The sequence below is a fragment of the Caloenas nicobarica genome, chromosome Z, assembly GCF_036013445.1.
Source record: "Caloenas nicobarica isolate bCalNic1 chromosome Z, bCalNic1.hap1, whole genome shotgun sequence".
NCBI lineage: Eukaryota > Metazoa > Chordata > Aves > Columbiformes > Columbidae > Caloenas > Caloenas nicobarica.
Genome location: NC_088284.1, coordinates 98,223,222 through 98,239,662, shown reverse-complemented (window position 1 = coordinate 98,239,662; position 16,441 = coordinate 98,223,222). Strand labels below are relative to the sequence as shown.

At 42.2% G+C, this 16,441-nt stretch overlaps 1 protein-coding gene across 3 annotated transcripts in view; it reads right to left on the bottom strand.

The window, feature by feature from the left end:
• Window positions 1–16,441, bottom strand: part of PTPRF (protein tyrosine phosphatase receptor type F) — a 382,739-nt gene that overhangs the window by 234,419 nt on the left and 131,879 nt on the right. For all 3 annotated transcript variants that reach the window (XM_065657671.1, XM_065657672.1, XM_065657673.1), the window contains exon 3: window positions 15,344–15,505. In XM_065657671.1, the coding sequence (XP_065513743.1) occupies window positions 15,344–15,428 (85 nt within the window). In that variant the 5' untranslated portion in view covers window positions 15,429–15,505. The remainder of the gene's footprint in view (window positions 1–15,343; window positions 15,506–16,441) is intronic.

The following is a 16,441-nucleotide window of genomic DNA, read 5'->3' as shown; positions in this document are numbered from 1 at the left end:
TCATACGTGCTGCACAGCCACCATACTTGCAAGAACCAGGAAAATCAATCTTATAGGACAAGTTAAAGAATATTTTATTTTTGTCTCCTAGATTTGTACACCAAATAGTCTAAGTTTGCAAATAGGCTCCAACACCTCCCATCATAGGAACAGACCTACACAAGGCTATTTTGTCACTAAATTTGAAAGACTACGAATAATGACAACTGATTTTTTTTGCCAGTTTGCATATGTGCACCACAGAAAAGACATTTGAAAGAGCTACCCTGTCTGTAGACATGCTCTTTGTGATATGGTGCTGAATCACCCATTTGTTCGCCTTAAAATTGCTCCAAGTCCTCCACAACAGGACTCACAATATTATTATTTTGCAAACTACATAATTGAAGTTCGAAAATAAAGGGCTCCAAAATTACTACAGATGTACCAAAATAATGAGCTTATAAACAGTAACGAAATAGAAAGTCTTGAAAGCCTGGGGTTACACACAAACTTAATAGATGCTCCCTATAATTTTTTTAATAAAGCTAATAATTCTAGTATAAAAAGAGAAGTCCAAAAGGTTTTCTTTAAACCACTTCCTTCTCAATAAGTATTGGTCAGTTACTGACTATGTACTTGAAAAACTGTCATTAAATCTGGCAGGCTGAAAGCTAACGGGAACTTGGAACAACTGTGAGAAACTCTCTCCATGCACAAAGGAGAGCAGAGAAACACCAGACACGTCCTAGTGCCATCTGATGAGCAAGAAGGTGCTGGTGCTCCCCAAAGCCAACAGCTCTTGCCTCTGTGTGAGTATGGGGCACTAGGTGCAGACTAGAGGACAGGTTCATAGCAGATGTGACCAACACATGCGAATAAATCTTTGAATAAAGCCGCAGCGTGGTTTTAGACAAAGGAAACCCACGCCAGCAGCTTGGACTCTCAGGTCCCACTCTCTGCAGCAGCATCTCACACCACTGCTCCAGGCAGAAACAAACCCAGGGACACAAACCCAGTTTCTTTGGTACAGAAAGCCAAAAGGTTGCCCTAACTTTCCTGCACAAGTTAAATGCTGAATCTTCCAAGGAAAGTCAAAGATGTAAAGAGAACTGTGTCTTTATGTAAGCAGATATGCTGAAAGAAGTCATAGGAAGGTTTCACACATTCACAAATGTGATAATTTAGATGACAAATGTAAAAAATTAAACCCAACTTGTTAGCTAATAGAATATTTCATTATGTACTATGAATGATCACTTAAAGATTTGGGAATTTAACCAATTATTTTCAGAAGGCATGAAACATTCCTGAGCCTGGTTTTTGTTTTGTTTTTTTTTTTTTTTTTTTAACATTTCAGTGCTGTCCCCCTGCATCTCCTTCCACCTTACCCTGTTTATAGCTATATTCAATAATAGCTTTTACTTGTTTCCTTGATGTCTTAATTTCCTGCAATAATACAGCTGCCATGAATAATTAAGCAACACATTTGCTGCTCACTGAAAGCTGAACGAGTGCTATAAATCAGTTCTGGGACCCTCTGCCAGCACAGACATCGTCAGTGATCTGCTAATGTTGGTGATTCTTGGAGCACCAAACAACCAAGAAGCTACTGGGGCATTTTGGGAGAGCACTTGTCTGCAGGTTCTCTCAAGCAGCAGGACTCCAAAGCCCATTCTAGCATTTTCCTGGTGAGGCACTTAAATCTACTATATTCTTAACATTTATTCTTCACATTTCTTGCTTTCTCACTTTTCTGTGTCTTATCTCCAATTTCCCCGCTCCACAGGTAGGAGGAGGAGAGCCGAAGAAGATGGCCTGATCATGCATCATTCCCTTCTCAGCACCAAAACGATGCGTGGGTTCTTTGCTGTATTTCCACCCATTTTCTCCTGCTGCCTGTGGTTCAACACACGATACAGGCCACAGGATGCTGGAAAGCACGAAAGGATCATCTGTAGTCAGGCCCATTACACCCTCTGAAGGTTTATCTTGCTGATTCACATTTGCCCTCAGACAGCTGGGCATGCTGCATTTCTCTCTTTTTTTGTAAATGAAGACTGATGGAAGATAAGAAAGAACTACAAAAACAGCAGCGATAACACTTTCCTAGAACACTTCCACTTGCATGCATATGAGGGGAGAGAAACAATAAAACAACTTTCCATTACCAGAACAGCATCCCCTCTTAATTGGAACGAGGTTTAAAGTGCAATCACTTTAAAGAAAGCTCAGCTGCAGAGCGTGTGAGCCTCTCCAGCTTGGCAGAGCAGGTACATTAGAAAACTAATCAAGCCCAGGTATCCAGCCAGGCCTAGGAAATGTCAGGGTGGCCATTAGGATTCCACATGTCTCAATTTGAGAATCTCCTCAACTCACTAGAAGGTGCAAGGACTCAGAAAAAATTTTTCTGAAGGTCAAAATGTAGAACAGGTCATCATTAAATTTCCCTGCAAAACATCCTCATGCAGAAACAAACTATGTAATGTTCCTGGTGTTAATTCTGTTGACAAAAGATTGTACATATTTTAAAAACGTAACGCTTAGCAGCTGTGCTGCCAGTCTGCAGAGTTTGCATATATAGCTATGATATTACCATACTCTATTATTCATAACAGGCAACAGACTTCATTCTTGGTCTTGTGAAAAATAATTGCAGTTTGAAGCCAAAGTCTGACTGCAAAAAACATCCCAACATAATGGACAGAGTTTCCAGAATTCAGGAACTCATGTAATGGCCTGCATCTTGATTCATTAAAGAGACAAATTTCCTCTGATCTGTTTTTGAGAAACTTTCCGAGAAGCACATGGCTCTTATATGAAACCCAGGAAAGAAAAAGCTTAGGTGGGCAAATAACTACTTCTTATCCAAAACAAATACTCAATGAGTTAAGCAGAGTCTTTTAACATGAAGCACAAGGCACTCCCATCCCATACAGTCTTGGGACTCCATCCACCAGACAGAAGTCTATGGGTGGATGCACAGTTATTCACAGGAAGAATAACTACTGGAAGGAGAAGCAAAGAAACCTTATACACCTCCCTTTCCACTACTGTTGACATTAAAAGTATTCTACACACACACATTTTTAATACATTTTCCCTTTCATACAAACAAATAGGCATTACGACAGATTTTAGTCAGGTCTTACAAGACCTAGAGCATCCTTTGCAATTGTCTCCCAAAGCATTTTTAGCTGCCAGAAGCCGTTTCAATGCACCCTGCAAGATGCTGCTGGTCAGTGGTGCTCTGGACCACAAGCAGCATCGCTCTCACGGGGCGGTGTGATGGGCAGGCCCTCCAACCCACTGTGCTGTGGGATGTGCTATGTTATACCGTCTGGCACAACCATATCAACTGCATCAGAAATACGTGACAAACACTGAAGAACAGCAGAGAAATTTGGTGCTATGACAGACAGGCTTTTGTGCATCGCGGCAGCAACCACCATGCACACACCAAAACTCCTGCCTTGGTGCAGCAGCTGCCTGGCCAGCAAAGCTCCTGTGACCGGGAAAGTTCAGGCACAGACATCTGCACACACGTTTAGGGTGGTAAAGTCTCAGGACAGACAGCTACCTACAGATAAATATGTAACACCTACAGAGAAGAAAAACAAACAAACAAACAAAAACCCAAACACACCACCAAAATCCACACCACAATGCCACCACCACACACACATCCCCCTCCTCAAACAAACAAAAAACTCCCAGAACCACAATATGGCTTCAGAAAGTGAACCACACATCACATCCAGGCAGCTGAAAGACGTTTAGTCAGCACACAGATGTGGGCAAAAGGATAGCAAACCTGTGAGGGTTCTTAAGGAAACTACATACAGAGGATATTTTTAAGTTTCATTTGTTAATGGCATAGTCTTCCCTGTATTCTCCCCATCAGCTCCTTTCCAGGAGAGCTAGAAAGTCAAAGAAGGGCACTGAAGAAGACTAAGGGCCTGGAAAACACTTTCACACAAAGTTACAAAGTCAGATAGAAGAGAATGACTGCCACTTGAGAGGAGTATGAAAAAGGACAGGATAAAAATATCAGAGTACCAGGCGACCCAGAGAAGACAGCCTGTACCTTCCTGGTTCATAAATGAAGACAAACATCCAATTTAAGAAATAACACTGGCAATTCAAAACCTATATGAGGGAACACTGTTTGTATAGGAGATTCCAGAAATTCCTCTGGAAATTCTCAATTCAGTGCTCAACAATCCTTTATGTCAGCCAGTGTTGTATAGTGCCTGACCTGAACTTCCCAGTTGCCGTTTAAGCACATTATTTCTCCTCCTAGCACTGGACAGGGAGGACTGACTGCTCCTCAATTAGTCCTTCCATTCAGGCAGCAGAATGCTCAAGATGAGATGTCATTTCACCGGAGGCCTTATCAACGTGAGCAGAGTAAAAAGACTATCTAAGGTGTCGTTCAAGATGGTACTCCTCGTTTCTGCATATTGCTGTGGTGTTTGTCCCTCTCAAAACAGCATGGCATTGTTGACTCTTCTATAGTTTCTGATCCATTAGCACTGGCAAGACCTTTCCTGTATACCAGCTGTCTAGGCAGTTGTCTCTCATTCTGTATTTATGTAGCTGATTACTCCTATTTTCAAACATCTATCCACATTTCTCCTTATTGACATGCATCCTTTCAGACAGTTTCTCCAATTTGTAAAGATCATTTTGAATTCTAATGGTGTCCTCCAACATGCTTGCAGCTCTTCCCAGCTTGTTGTTGCCTGCAAATTTAATAAGCATGTTGTCTATTCTATCAGAGAAATCATTACTGCAAATGCTGAATGCTACCAAACTGCCAAATACCCACCCTGTGAGCAGATGTTTCACAAGAAAAAGTCTCATGAGGGAGCACTGAAAGCTTTACTAAAGATAAATGACATCTACTGCTTCTCCATTCACAAAGCCTGTTATCCTGTCATTAAAGGAAATTAGATTGATCTGACCTTGACAAATCTATGTTGGGCATTATTCCTTTGCCCATGTGGATATAACAATATTTAGACTTGTTGCAATTAATAATGTTTACAGAAGCAATAACAGAAGTCCAGCTTCTTACAACAATTTATAATTTTACATAGGAAATGGGAACTAATTTGGGTGGGCTGAGAAAAGGCAAGAGTATGGGATCTTTCTTTTTGCACCTCCCTAAAACATGTGGCATTTGTTGGCTTATGTTGGGGCAATTCTGGGATAAATGGACCTTGAGTTTGACGCAGTGCAGCGATGACTGCAACACAAAATAATTCACAGTCTCTTCTGCAATTTGACATAAGCATGGAAAACACCATGTAGCATACTGCATATCACTCTTCATATGTTAAGTGGAGTCTCTCAAATTCCTCAAAATTACAGAGGAAACTGCTACCATGCAGTGTACTACAGATTAAAGACAATGCCAGAAATTTTAGCTAAATTTGTCTCAGAAAAAAAGTGCTTTATCTGCAACAGAAGGCTGTGTGTCTAATTGAAAAGACATTGAGCAGTGCATAGATGCTGACTGAACAATACATATTCCCAGGGACTCTGTCTTAACACGAAAAAACCCAAAATCATACTCCGCTCCTAGAATAAAGGCAGACAACTCTGCACCCATAGGAACAGAGGCACATCTTAGCATTTGAAGAAAAAAAAAAAAAGAAAAAAAAGAAATCAAACTTAGGCAGTTAAATATGTTAACTATTTCATGCAATTACTAAGGCAGAATCAAGGTTCAACAGGCATCACCAAGAAAGACAAGTCCAAACCCTTGTGACCTACAGTAGAACCACAGAGCAACTTCAACAAAGAAAATTCTCTATTTACACAAGTGCCTCAAGAAAGAGACAAATGCACCAGAACACAAACTCCGCGGTGTCGATGTGAATTAATTCTCCCTGCCCACGTTAGAGGCTACGTGCTGCAGGATCTGGAGGACCGCTGCCTCTGGGTCTCTGAACGGCTGAGACGAAAGCAGCTCTGGCTACATTCACAGAATGAATATACAGACAATTTAGTTACACACAAGCTCCGACAGCATCCTTTACTCACGTGCACTTAACGACTTAGCGTGAAATCCCCTTTAAATTATCCAGCAGCTTATTTTTCTATGGGCCACTCCCTTCCACAAATCAAGTTCCATTTTCTCTTGACTACTGACGTGCACCTGTAGTAATGTCAAATGTTTTCACAGACATTTTATACTTGAGACCTATGAATAACACCACAGTTTGTTTTACAAGGTACAAATGTGTTTTTCCACTCTCTTTGTTTTTAAGAGCATCCAAAGACAATTTTTGCAGAAAGATCCAAAAACCAAATGTCTAACTCATAAAATAAAGCCCCCCAGCTTGAACTTTGGCTGAAGACCAAGCAGGGCATATTTCAGCCATGAAACAAACTCCTAAAAAGCTGAAAACAACTGGTTATAACTAAAGAACTTTGCGTAACCCCTGCTAAACTGTGTGTAATCAGCATAAAAACCATGTTGAAAGTCTATATACAGCAGGTATAAATGACAAGTCAACAGCCAAGACCATTACCTGTTCTATCAAACGAGAGCAAAGGGAGCCTTTCCAGGTCTTGGACTACCCTCATCGTCCTCCCGAGAGTCACATTAAACTCTCTGTAGTCAGCATGCCAAGAATGAGAACACTGTGCCAGGACAAGGCATTCCAGTCCTTTACATGGCAATATGAAAGTATTTTCTCTGTTCTCCTCTCAAATTTTACTGATTCCTCCTGCTAGCATCCAACCTCCTCCCCCCCTCATTTATTAAATGCCCTATAAATAAAAGTAGGTGAATGCACAAGATAAGTTCTTTTCTTGCGTCCTGAAACTACAGAAAGCTTCTGTTTGATGCTAAATAGGATTAAAATACAGAATCACCTTATTAATGTAATATTTTAACTGTTTGGGGCATTTCACAAGATTTTCACCACTCATCATTCATTCTTTCAATGAATCTTCCATCTTGTAAATTAAACACTGTTTAAGTACAATATACCTATAAGCCGCCTTCTTACTTCCAAGCTGTTTTTTCTGTGTGCTTTTAAAATTCAAATCCTTTCTGAAACCAACGCAGGGCAACTCTTACATTTACCTCAAAAGAGAGAACTTCAGTTTGAAGTTTGAAAGCCAAGGAAGCGGCACCTCTGCCTTCTGTACAGCCCCACAACAAAAGCAAGAGCTTGTGAGATGCTCCTGTCTCCAAACCCGCACAAGCCATCAAGTGGGTTTGACAAGAGGTTGAAAAGGAACCGTCCCACCTGCCAGGCGCAGTTCTGCCCATGCCAAGACTCAAAATGGTTATTACAAATGGAGTTTTTCAGGGGCAAAAGACCTCCAGGAGTAAAGCTGCTGAATATTTCCCGGCCTCTTTAAACCCTCCTTTTCAAAACAACCTTTAATGGAAGTAACACAACAGTAGTTGCACGAACAGTTCAAGTGAATTTGGCTAAAAATAAACCTGAAGAAAACATGTAGGTGTTCTGCACTCTGATATCTAAGTTACGGAGGCTCAAGAATCATTGTCTTCGCCTCCCTGCGTGGCAATTAATTTGCAAGGGCTTTCATCACTCACCTTTGAGGTGAACCAACAGTCATCACATGTAGACAGAGTTTATAATAAAACAAAACCAACCAAACAAAAAAAACCAACCACAAACACAAGAAAAAATAGCAAAAGCAAGCAGAAAGAATTCCCTGAATGCACTCTTCCTTTCAAATTTGCAGTATTATACAGTGCCAACAGTGGAGTGATCACGGTCCTTTCTATGAGAACATGGCAACTTCCAGAGAACCCGGTATCAGCTCAAGTAAATAACCACACACAGAAGAGACAAATCAAGTCCAAATCTTTTCTTGGAATGCTGACTTTATCCAGAGCGCCAACTCAGAACAGTCACCCTTGGTGCCACAAACCTCTATTGGAAAATGGTGGCATTTCCACTTGCTTTTGGTTTTGACCAGGTACTATCTACATGTCTCAGTTCAATTTTACAAAATACATTCCTGGAAGCTGTACTGTTAATTACCGGGGAAAAAAAATTGAAATTATGAGTAATACATGCAATGAAGGGCCAACTAAAAAGCAGAGCAGGACTGCAAGTTCATTCCAGCCTGTACTACATGAAATTGAATATATTCTGTAATTATTTCTTTTTAATATCATGACAGTGTCCTTTATTATGAAAGCTTAATGCTATGATGCATCAGAGAAAGCCCAAACGTAACTGACACTCAGGGCAAGGTCTAGCATTGCAGGCTGCAATTCATATACAAATGTAAACCCATCATCCACAATAAAATGTGCTTTGGATTGATTCAGTAATCATATGTCAGTAAAGTGTGCAAGGCAAAAGACACTTCTATGAGTTAAAACATCCAGTAAGCACCCTACAGTGTTTTCACACCAACAAAATAAATTAGATTTGTCTTTGGCATAGACAAAGCACTGATTCTCGCAAGGGTCTAAATACAGCATTCAATTAAAAGTACACCACTGTTTTTCAGCTACTGATACATAGACAGACATTTTACTAGAGAAAAACCCATCCATGAACAGATGCTTTTTTCCTCCTTTTTAAACCAAACATGTTCACCATCAAAAAAGATTGACTAACATTTTGAGCAAACAAATTTCATACTCTTGATTGTTCACAAAAATGAGCTTGATCATCTTATATTACAGCATCATTCTGAAGCACCAATATAATGCACAGATAATCAAAGAAACAAAAAAGCATCCCTATTGCCACTTCATTGCTTTTTACAACTGCTCAGCTGAAACACCGAAAGCTCCAGCAGACCTCATACTTCTCCTCATCTGACGTCAGTACTACTAGTAGCAAGCAGCAGCATGACAAACTGTATTATTTTATCTATTTCCTGACATTTCTTTTCATCTGCGAAGAACGTTACCATCACTACTATAGGATATTTTAAATATTTCCTTAAAATATTCACAGCGGCCTCTGCAAATAGTCACAACTGATTAATATCTGGGAATAAATGCAACTAGCTTGCAACTAGATTTGGAAAGTAAAGGGTAAGCTTTACCAAGATTAGCAGTCAGCTAATAACAGCAAGGGAATATTACCTGCACAGAATTACTTGGATGACTGGATGAGCTGGGATGCAGCAAAACACGTTAATGTAGTTAAGGGTAGATATTCATGAGCAAAAACCCAAGTCACACTAATTAAATGGGAGTTTGCATCCTGGGCGTCAGAGGCCCAGAGAGGCACTTAAAGGTCACCGTGGAGGACCGTGTTTCCCAGCTCAATGCTACGGGCAAAAGGGGTAAAGGGCCATCGTACTGCGGCAAGATGTGGCCACTTCTCTGCTTGCTCCTGGTCCCTTGACTTTAAAAAAACATACTGAAGAGACTGGAAGAATAGTGAAGAACTATAAAAATAATATCTGTTTCTACAACGAAAAGGACAAACTTTCAGCTTGTCTAACTCCTACACTCGAACTTGCTTCTCGGGGAGATTGCATTAAATAGCAGGAGTCTCCAGCCTAGCTGACACAAGTTACGAGATCCAGCGTCTGAACCCAAAACCCACATAAACGAAGCTTGAAATAAATACAGATTTGTAGAAGTAATGATTACTTGCCATTTTTACAGATCACATAGGAGACGGGTAAATTCTCTACCATTTAGTCTTCAAATCGTGGTTTGATAGCCTCCTAAAAGCTATGTGCTAGCTCATCCACAGCTGTTAAAAGCAGATGCAGAAATTACTAGCTGAAATTATACAGCCTGTGCTATGCAGGTCAGAGTAGAAGACTGCACTGATCTGATTTCTGGCCTTAAAATCTATGAATCCACACTGAAGATAAAATTTTAAGCAAGCAGTTTTAGTGTTTTTCTAGATCACCAAGCTAATAAGCACACTCTCAACGTGCATTAAATATATCAGCCCCTCAACATGCGCCACTGTGCCGGATAACTTACACGGACATTTAAACACAGCAACTCCCTTGTGAAGGCATTAGAGTAACTCTGGCTATGCCGCTGAGCCTGCACGATGCCACCGGCAGGTGAGGCTGCTCGGTCCTGCCGAGCAGCACTAAGTGGGTTAAACACAGAGCTGTGGTGTAGAGGCAGAAGTCAGAGCCTACGCTGTGGTCTTCAGGCAAACCACCGGCCCCAGGATGTCCCTAATGACTGACAACATGCTCAGAGCTGCCTGAGAGCAAAACCCAGAGTGAGCTTGTCTAAAGCTGCAACCTCACCTCTCTGGGCTCAGGAGCCACCATCACCGAAGGCGAGAAGATGACACCAGGAATGGATCACTATATATTTGTGCTCTTCTTACATCCTCCACAGATCTTCGTCCTAACCATTGCTGATAAGGGATCTGGAGCTAGGTGGACCTTTGACTCAGCGGCTGATGTTGATTGATGAGTGATGCTGGCTTTATGAATAAATAAAAAAGACAAACGACAATGCTGTGACCCGTTGTAGGTAGCTACCCAAACAAACTCACATGACTCCTGCAAGTGCTGGAGCTAAAAGGGGCACGGCTGTAAATGCAGAAAAAGATCTGTTATCTACTCTCAATATGGTGTTCTCACAACATTCCTCCTACCTTGATATCTGCAACACTTAGTTATAAACAGGCAGTATTTACACATTTTAAGGGAAAGTGTGGAATCCAAATATATATATATATATATATATGTATATATATATATGTATATATGTATATATATATATATATATTCATGAGGACACCAAAAATAAAGCTGCACATAAGTGTGGTTAATATTTTAACCTGTCCCTTAATGATGCAACCCAAATGCCTCGGGTACAGGGGTTTTCCTGAAAAATATTTTACATGTTCTTTTCACTGATGGGATTTGTCAAACTAGTCAAGGTGGAATTGCAGAAAATTAGTATTTACCCATGCTGCAGTACCAGGATCCAATCGTACCAATTACATATAATCACTACGTGCAGAATTCGGGGACAGGCATGCAAACAAAGAAACCAAGCAGTAGAAACAGATGCAAGGCACCAGTGGAGAAGCCTCAGATCCAGTTTTTGGGATGGGACTCTCTGTCCAGCGCCACAAAGCAGCTGTTTTCCAGGGCACAGCAGCACGTCTGTCCCGCAGAGCGGCCCAGAGCAGCTGTAATTGAGCTGAGCTGTAGTTGAGGCATCACTCAGGATACGAAGCAAAGAAGGCAGAGCTGAATCGGGGACGTAGAGCCCAATCCGGGAGACGAAATCTGCCACGTCACTCCCGGGTCCCAGGAACATGAAACAGTAGCTGCGGAGCTGGGGCACAGGGGGAACCAAGTCCCATAACAAACACTCCAGTGCCATTCAGTCCAAAACCTCCGGACGTGCTCGGGTGCGATGCAAAATCCCCAGGAAAACAGAGCTCACCTGAGCGGTGAGAGTAGAAAGGGCATCAGTACTACTCCGTTTCTCAACCACCACCAGTATCAACACCTTGCTTTCCTATTTTCTTTTTTAATGTGTCTCTCAACCCAATTAGCATCCAAGAAACACAGCTGACGGAAAAAAAAATTCTGTACGACATACATAACTTTTGGATATAAAGTGACTATCGCTTACAAGGGACAGGGCAGTCCCGAGACACTTCAGACTTCAGGTCCTTGCTCACTGGAGGTGGTAAGAGCCAGAGACCTGTCTTCACCAGCATCAGCTCACTGCTGCAAGCTTCCCCATCCCCTCAACAAAAGCCAAGTTTGCTCTATCTTTAGAAATCAAAAGGTGCAAATTGTTTGTTTACCATGTATCACTTCACAGGTAGTTGGCCTAATACTGCCTTAGTTCTTTCCTTCTACAAGGTCACTTTTGAAGTGGTTTTCTTCCTTGAGCCCTGTGAAATTCTGTGCAAGACAACCAAGACATATTTCAGTTAGGAAATACTTTGGTTGGGTCAACTAGTCTCCTCCTTTGGCTGTGGAAGCTGTGTCCAGGACCTCAAAAACAAAGCCTAATTTTTAAAAAACCAAGCCAACAACAAAACACATTGCTGATGACTTCTGATTACGGTATTGATTTTTTCCTGTTTTCTCTGCATTTTGTTTTGAGAGCGGATTTTTTTTGTTGTTTTTTATTTTATTAGAGTAAATGACATATTTCCAAAAGCTGGAAAAGAGCATCTTTTAGCTGACAATTGAACTGAACATTAAATGAAATCTGCAAAGCCATTTTTCCCATGCACAATCAAAAGCTGACAGACAGAGAAGCACAGAGTGCATAAAGAAGAAAAAACACACAAGCAGGCCGAGGGAGAAAGTACAAAACAGCCAACCTGAATCAGCTCCGAGCTGCTCTAATGGAACTAGGGTCACCCTGACAGAAACACAGTCAGATCACAGAGAAAATTTAATAATTTCTTACTGCAGTCTGTAAAAGCCGGGGAGGATTTGAAAGTGTTTTCTGCCACATTAGCAGTTCTGTATCCACCGTTCAGGCACACGTGCCTCTTCCCACTCACGTTCTCCTCCCAGCACCCCACTGGAGCTGATGGGAAACCACCGTTCCCATCCCATCCTGCCGCCAGGGAGGCTCCCAGCGAGCCCCTCTTCTCCTGACACACTGCCTCACGTTTAACCTTTGGATCCCCCTCCAATTCCTGCGCACTGACATTATTCTCATTTCCCCTGAACTCAATTCCAGGAGAGGCATCGCGGCACACGGCTGGTGCTAACTTTGCTAGGCGATACAATATTCAATCTGTTTTATCTCGGGCGTTAACGTCTAGCTATCTGCCAGCTGCCTAATTGTCAGGAAGCTACAGCAGCGATGCTGAAATGTGTTGCAACAACAGCAGCTCTGAAGCGCGGGCGGGGAAGGTAGGGAAGCCCCGGTTGTGGGTGCTCCCGAGCACCCTGCTGCAGGGATGCAGCACGGCCCATCACAGCCCTCCTTCCCTGCCCTCCATCCTCGCTGTTCCCACAAAGAGCAATTCTGGGGACTGACTCCAGGAATTCCAGGGATAACCCTTCTCCCCTTATGGTGTTGCTTTTAATTAGGGAAGCGTAGGAATGTTTTTCAAATAGGTAGCCTACCCGTCCTTCACCATCTCCAAGCAGCTCTGCAACAGGGGAATGGAAGAATCACCATGAAATCCCAGGAGCATCCATATTGCACCAGGAATCCATGGCTCTCTGACCAGAGCCAACAGGATGCTTAGGGGACCAAAAAGGTGAAGAGGGTGCATGTGTGGTGCTCCATTCACAGCAACCCTCTCTAGCTCTAACAATAAGCTCCAGTGTGCACATATTATCACACCCACCCCTTGCCCTTCACTGCTGTCCTGAACCAGGACTTCCCAATGCTGTGTTCACTACCATATCTTGCCCATCTGCATCACTGATGGCAGGACATGAAATAGGCAGGGCTTGGGGATGATTTTTCCCCCTATGGTGGCACAGAGCAGGTCCTTTCATACAGCTCCCTGCCACTGAGAGTCCGTGGCAAGATCCAGTGGGGTAAGATAACAGAAAAGCGGTAAATTGCTGACATACAGAGAGCAACACTTCCCATCCTAGGAAACCCTCAGTTAATCTATGGTGGCTGTGGCAGTTAAAAGGTCGTTGTCCTCCAGATCTGCCTTCCAGATTGGGAGAAAGTAATTCAGAGCCAGCCTGCACTAGAGAAAAAGGCATACGTACAGATACATTTGCTTCTCAACACAGAAGCTTTCCACATCTGAGACACCAATATTTGGATCTGGGCCTGTGAAATAGAGCCAACTTTGTTAAAATTTAAGCATGTGGAAATATTCCACAAAATTAGCAAACCATGTCTACTGTAAGTTATCCTCAGGCCAAGAACTGTCCTAGGACATCTCAAGCTCCACCAGCTTCTGCACACCTGATGGACTGATGCTTCTCGCCTTCACAGGATCTGGGACCTCGAGGATCTAATGAACCTCAAGGAATTTTTACGCACCTCAAATTATTAAACACGTACTTCTCTGTGCCAGACTCCAAAATGGGCTACAATGTGTAGACATAAAGTGATCTGAATAAGCATCTTCCAAGCAGCATCAGCAGGCAGGGAAGAAAGCTGAGGAAGGAGACAGCTGCTGTCCCCAGTTTAACTGGGCAGCTCAGACTCATACAGACTACACGCTAATCTGCTGCCTGTGCAAGTCATCCAAGGTGACAACAAGAATAGTGAATTTGTATCTTTCTTCACATCCATCCTTCACTTTTCTCTCCAGCTTCTCTAAATTTACTCCTTCCCTTTCAGTCAAGGATATTTAGGACCCTTAGTCTGTTTTCTCCATTCAGCCAGGCACCCACCAGCACATATCAAGATCTTCCAACTTTCACAACATTACATCTTAATTATAAGCCTGGTGACTAAAACTGGAGTGAGAACCAGATGGTTGGTGGCAGCTCAGGAGGTGCATCACGGTCATCTCTCTGCTCCAGCTCAAGTGTCCCAGGAGCCCTAGGTGCTTTCAAAGGCACGCAATGTTCACAACTGTCAGAGCCTGCAACAAATGTGCAAATGTTTGGACACTGAAAAACTAGTTACTGGCAAAAAAGGAGGGAGAGGGGCTGCACAAATACTTGGGGACAGCCTGGCAAATACACGCAAGTTATGAAAACGAAGACTATGCAAAGAACCCACAAGTTTCCTGCACTCTGCATAAGTCATTCAATGGGAGATTCCTACTTTAAGGTATTTTCAGTAGTCCACCATGAGTCAAGTTTCTCTCCTCTTGTCTGTCCGCAACAGCATTTTGTGCACAGCTTTGTCCTTGGCCTGGATGGGGCCAAAGCCAGTCACAGCAGCACCGTGAGACTATCAGGACAACAGGCAATGACACAACAGCTTAAACCATGACCACTAGAAAACATTCAGCTCCAATTCTGCAGTACAGAAGAGCTACACCAGAAGGTAAAAAAACTTGCACCCTTTCCCCAACAGCACTCAGTCACCAGCTGACTCAGTAGAGATGCCTCAGTAATACACAAATTACAAGAGCTGGTAAAAGAACAAGGAAAATAAAGTAACAAGGATTACTATGACCCCAATACTTCTCTCTTTCTCTGCCCCCAATTTTCTTTACTCATCTACACATGGTAAAAACAAATTGTCAAGTTTTGATCTTGCAACTACTACAGAAGTTCTTCCTGTGCTTGAAAAAATTTTGTCAGCTTTTTTAGTTCTACTTGTGCCCCTTCACATATATACTGTTTATCTGCATTTAGCATACTGGAAAAGAAGATGGGGGGGCATTACCCCTTAGTCCTCAGTGTTTCCAGAAAAAAAAAAAAAAAGAAAAAAAAAAGTTGAATATTTGTTGAAAGAAATTTTGCAGGGTATTCAAGCTTTCCAAAGCTGAATGTTACTTACTGTCTGCTCCTGCTAAAGGCAACATCAAGCAGCAGAGGATGGCTGCTGACACAGTGAGTACTGGGACGCAGAAGTTAGGCACCATATTCCAAAGTAGAGCAAGTCCTCTTCAGTCTGAGGCAAGTGGCCAGTACATCCAGTGTTACAGACACAGACTTACTCCTGCAAGGCAAGAGAGGATGACATGAAAATTATCAAATATGGCACACAGATTAACTGCTGATATACCAAGCTACATTGTAAAGACATTGTTACAAATACTTTTAAAACTAAATTTAACTATTTTTCCTGCTTGAGAAGTAGAGCTCCACATCGACGTCCCAAATCCAATAAGCTGTTTTCAAGGGTCATGAGGCATAGAAGCAAGCCCATCTCCAAGTTTATCTTCATATCCAGTCTCTATTATGGCCTACTGATACATCCTTTAGTTGCTCTTATTCATAACGAACAGTTCTGAAGTTGCATGTTACAATACAAGAAATAGTCTTAAGCTCATGTAACTCTTCCTTGTCTACCTGCCCAAGAGAAACATGCTTGATTGCATATGTAAGGCGCTTTGCACTAAACTAAACATTAAGCTTAGCTTGGCCCAGCCAGCTGGGCTGGTGGACACCAGACAAGTCTCGACGGGGGGAGGAGAAACTGAGGCTGAACTGGATCAGCTGTCAGTTCACAGAGCTACCAGAGTCACAGCAGAAGGTTATTAAGAAAAGTGTCTATAAATAGAAAGTTTACCTAAAGCACACACCTAATCTTCCACCTCCCAAAAACTGAGATGACTGTCTAAAAGGATTGAGGATTACATATTCCTTCTCCAAACCAAAGCAAATTATCTTGGAAATCAGCTTAGCTTGGCCATCTGCTTGGATATAGACATATAGATAATTCCTTGAAATCCAACCAAAAAAAAGGCAAGTATTTAAAAATAATGCAGTTTCTTCATATCTCCCTTCTTTATCTTTTCATGAGAAGACACTCCTTTTATTTTCACCAAAGGCCTGCCTGTTAAGACAGGTTTTGAAGGAGCTATAAAGGCCTGTTTTCTCAAAGTGACCACACTCAGCAGGGACGGGGGCTCCCTCTTTCAGTGCTGGGCAT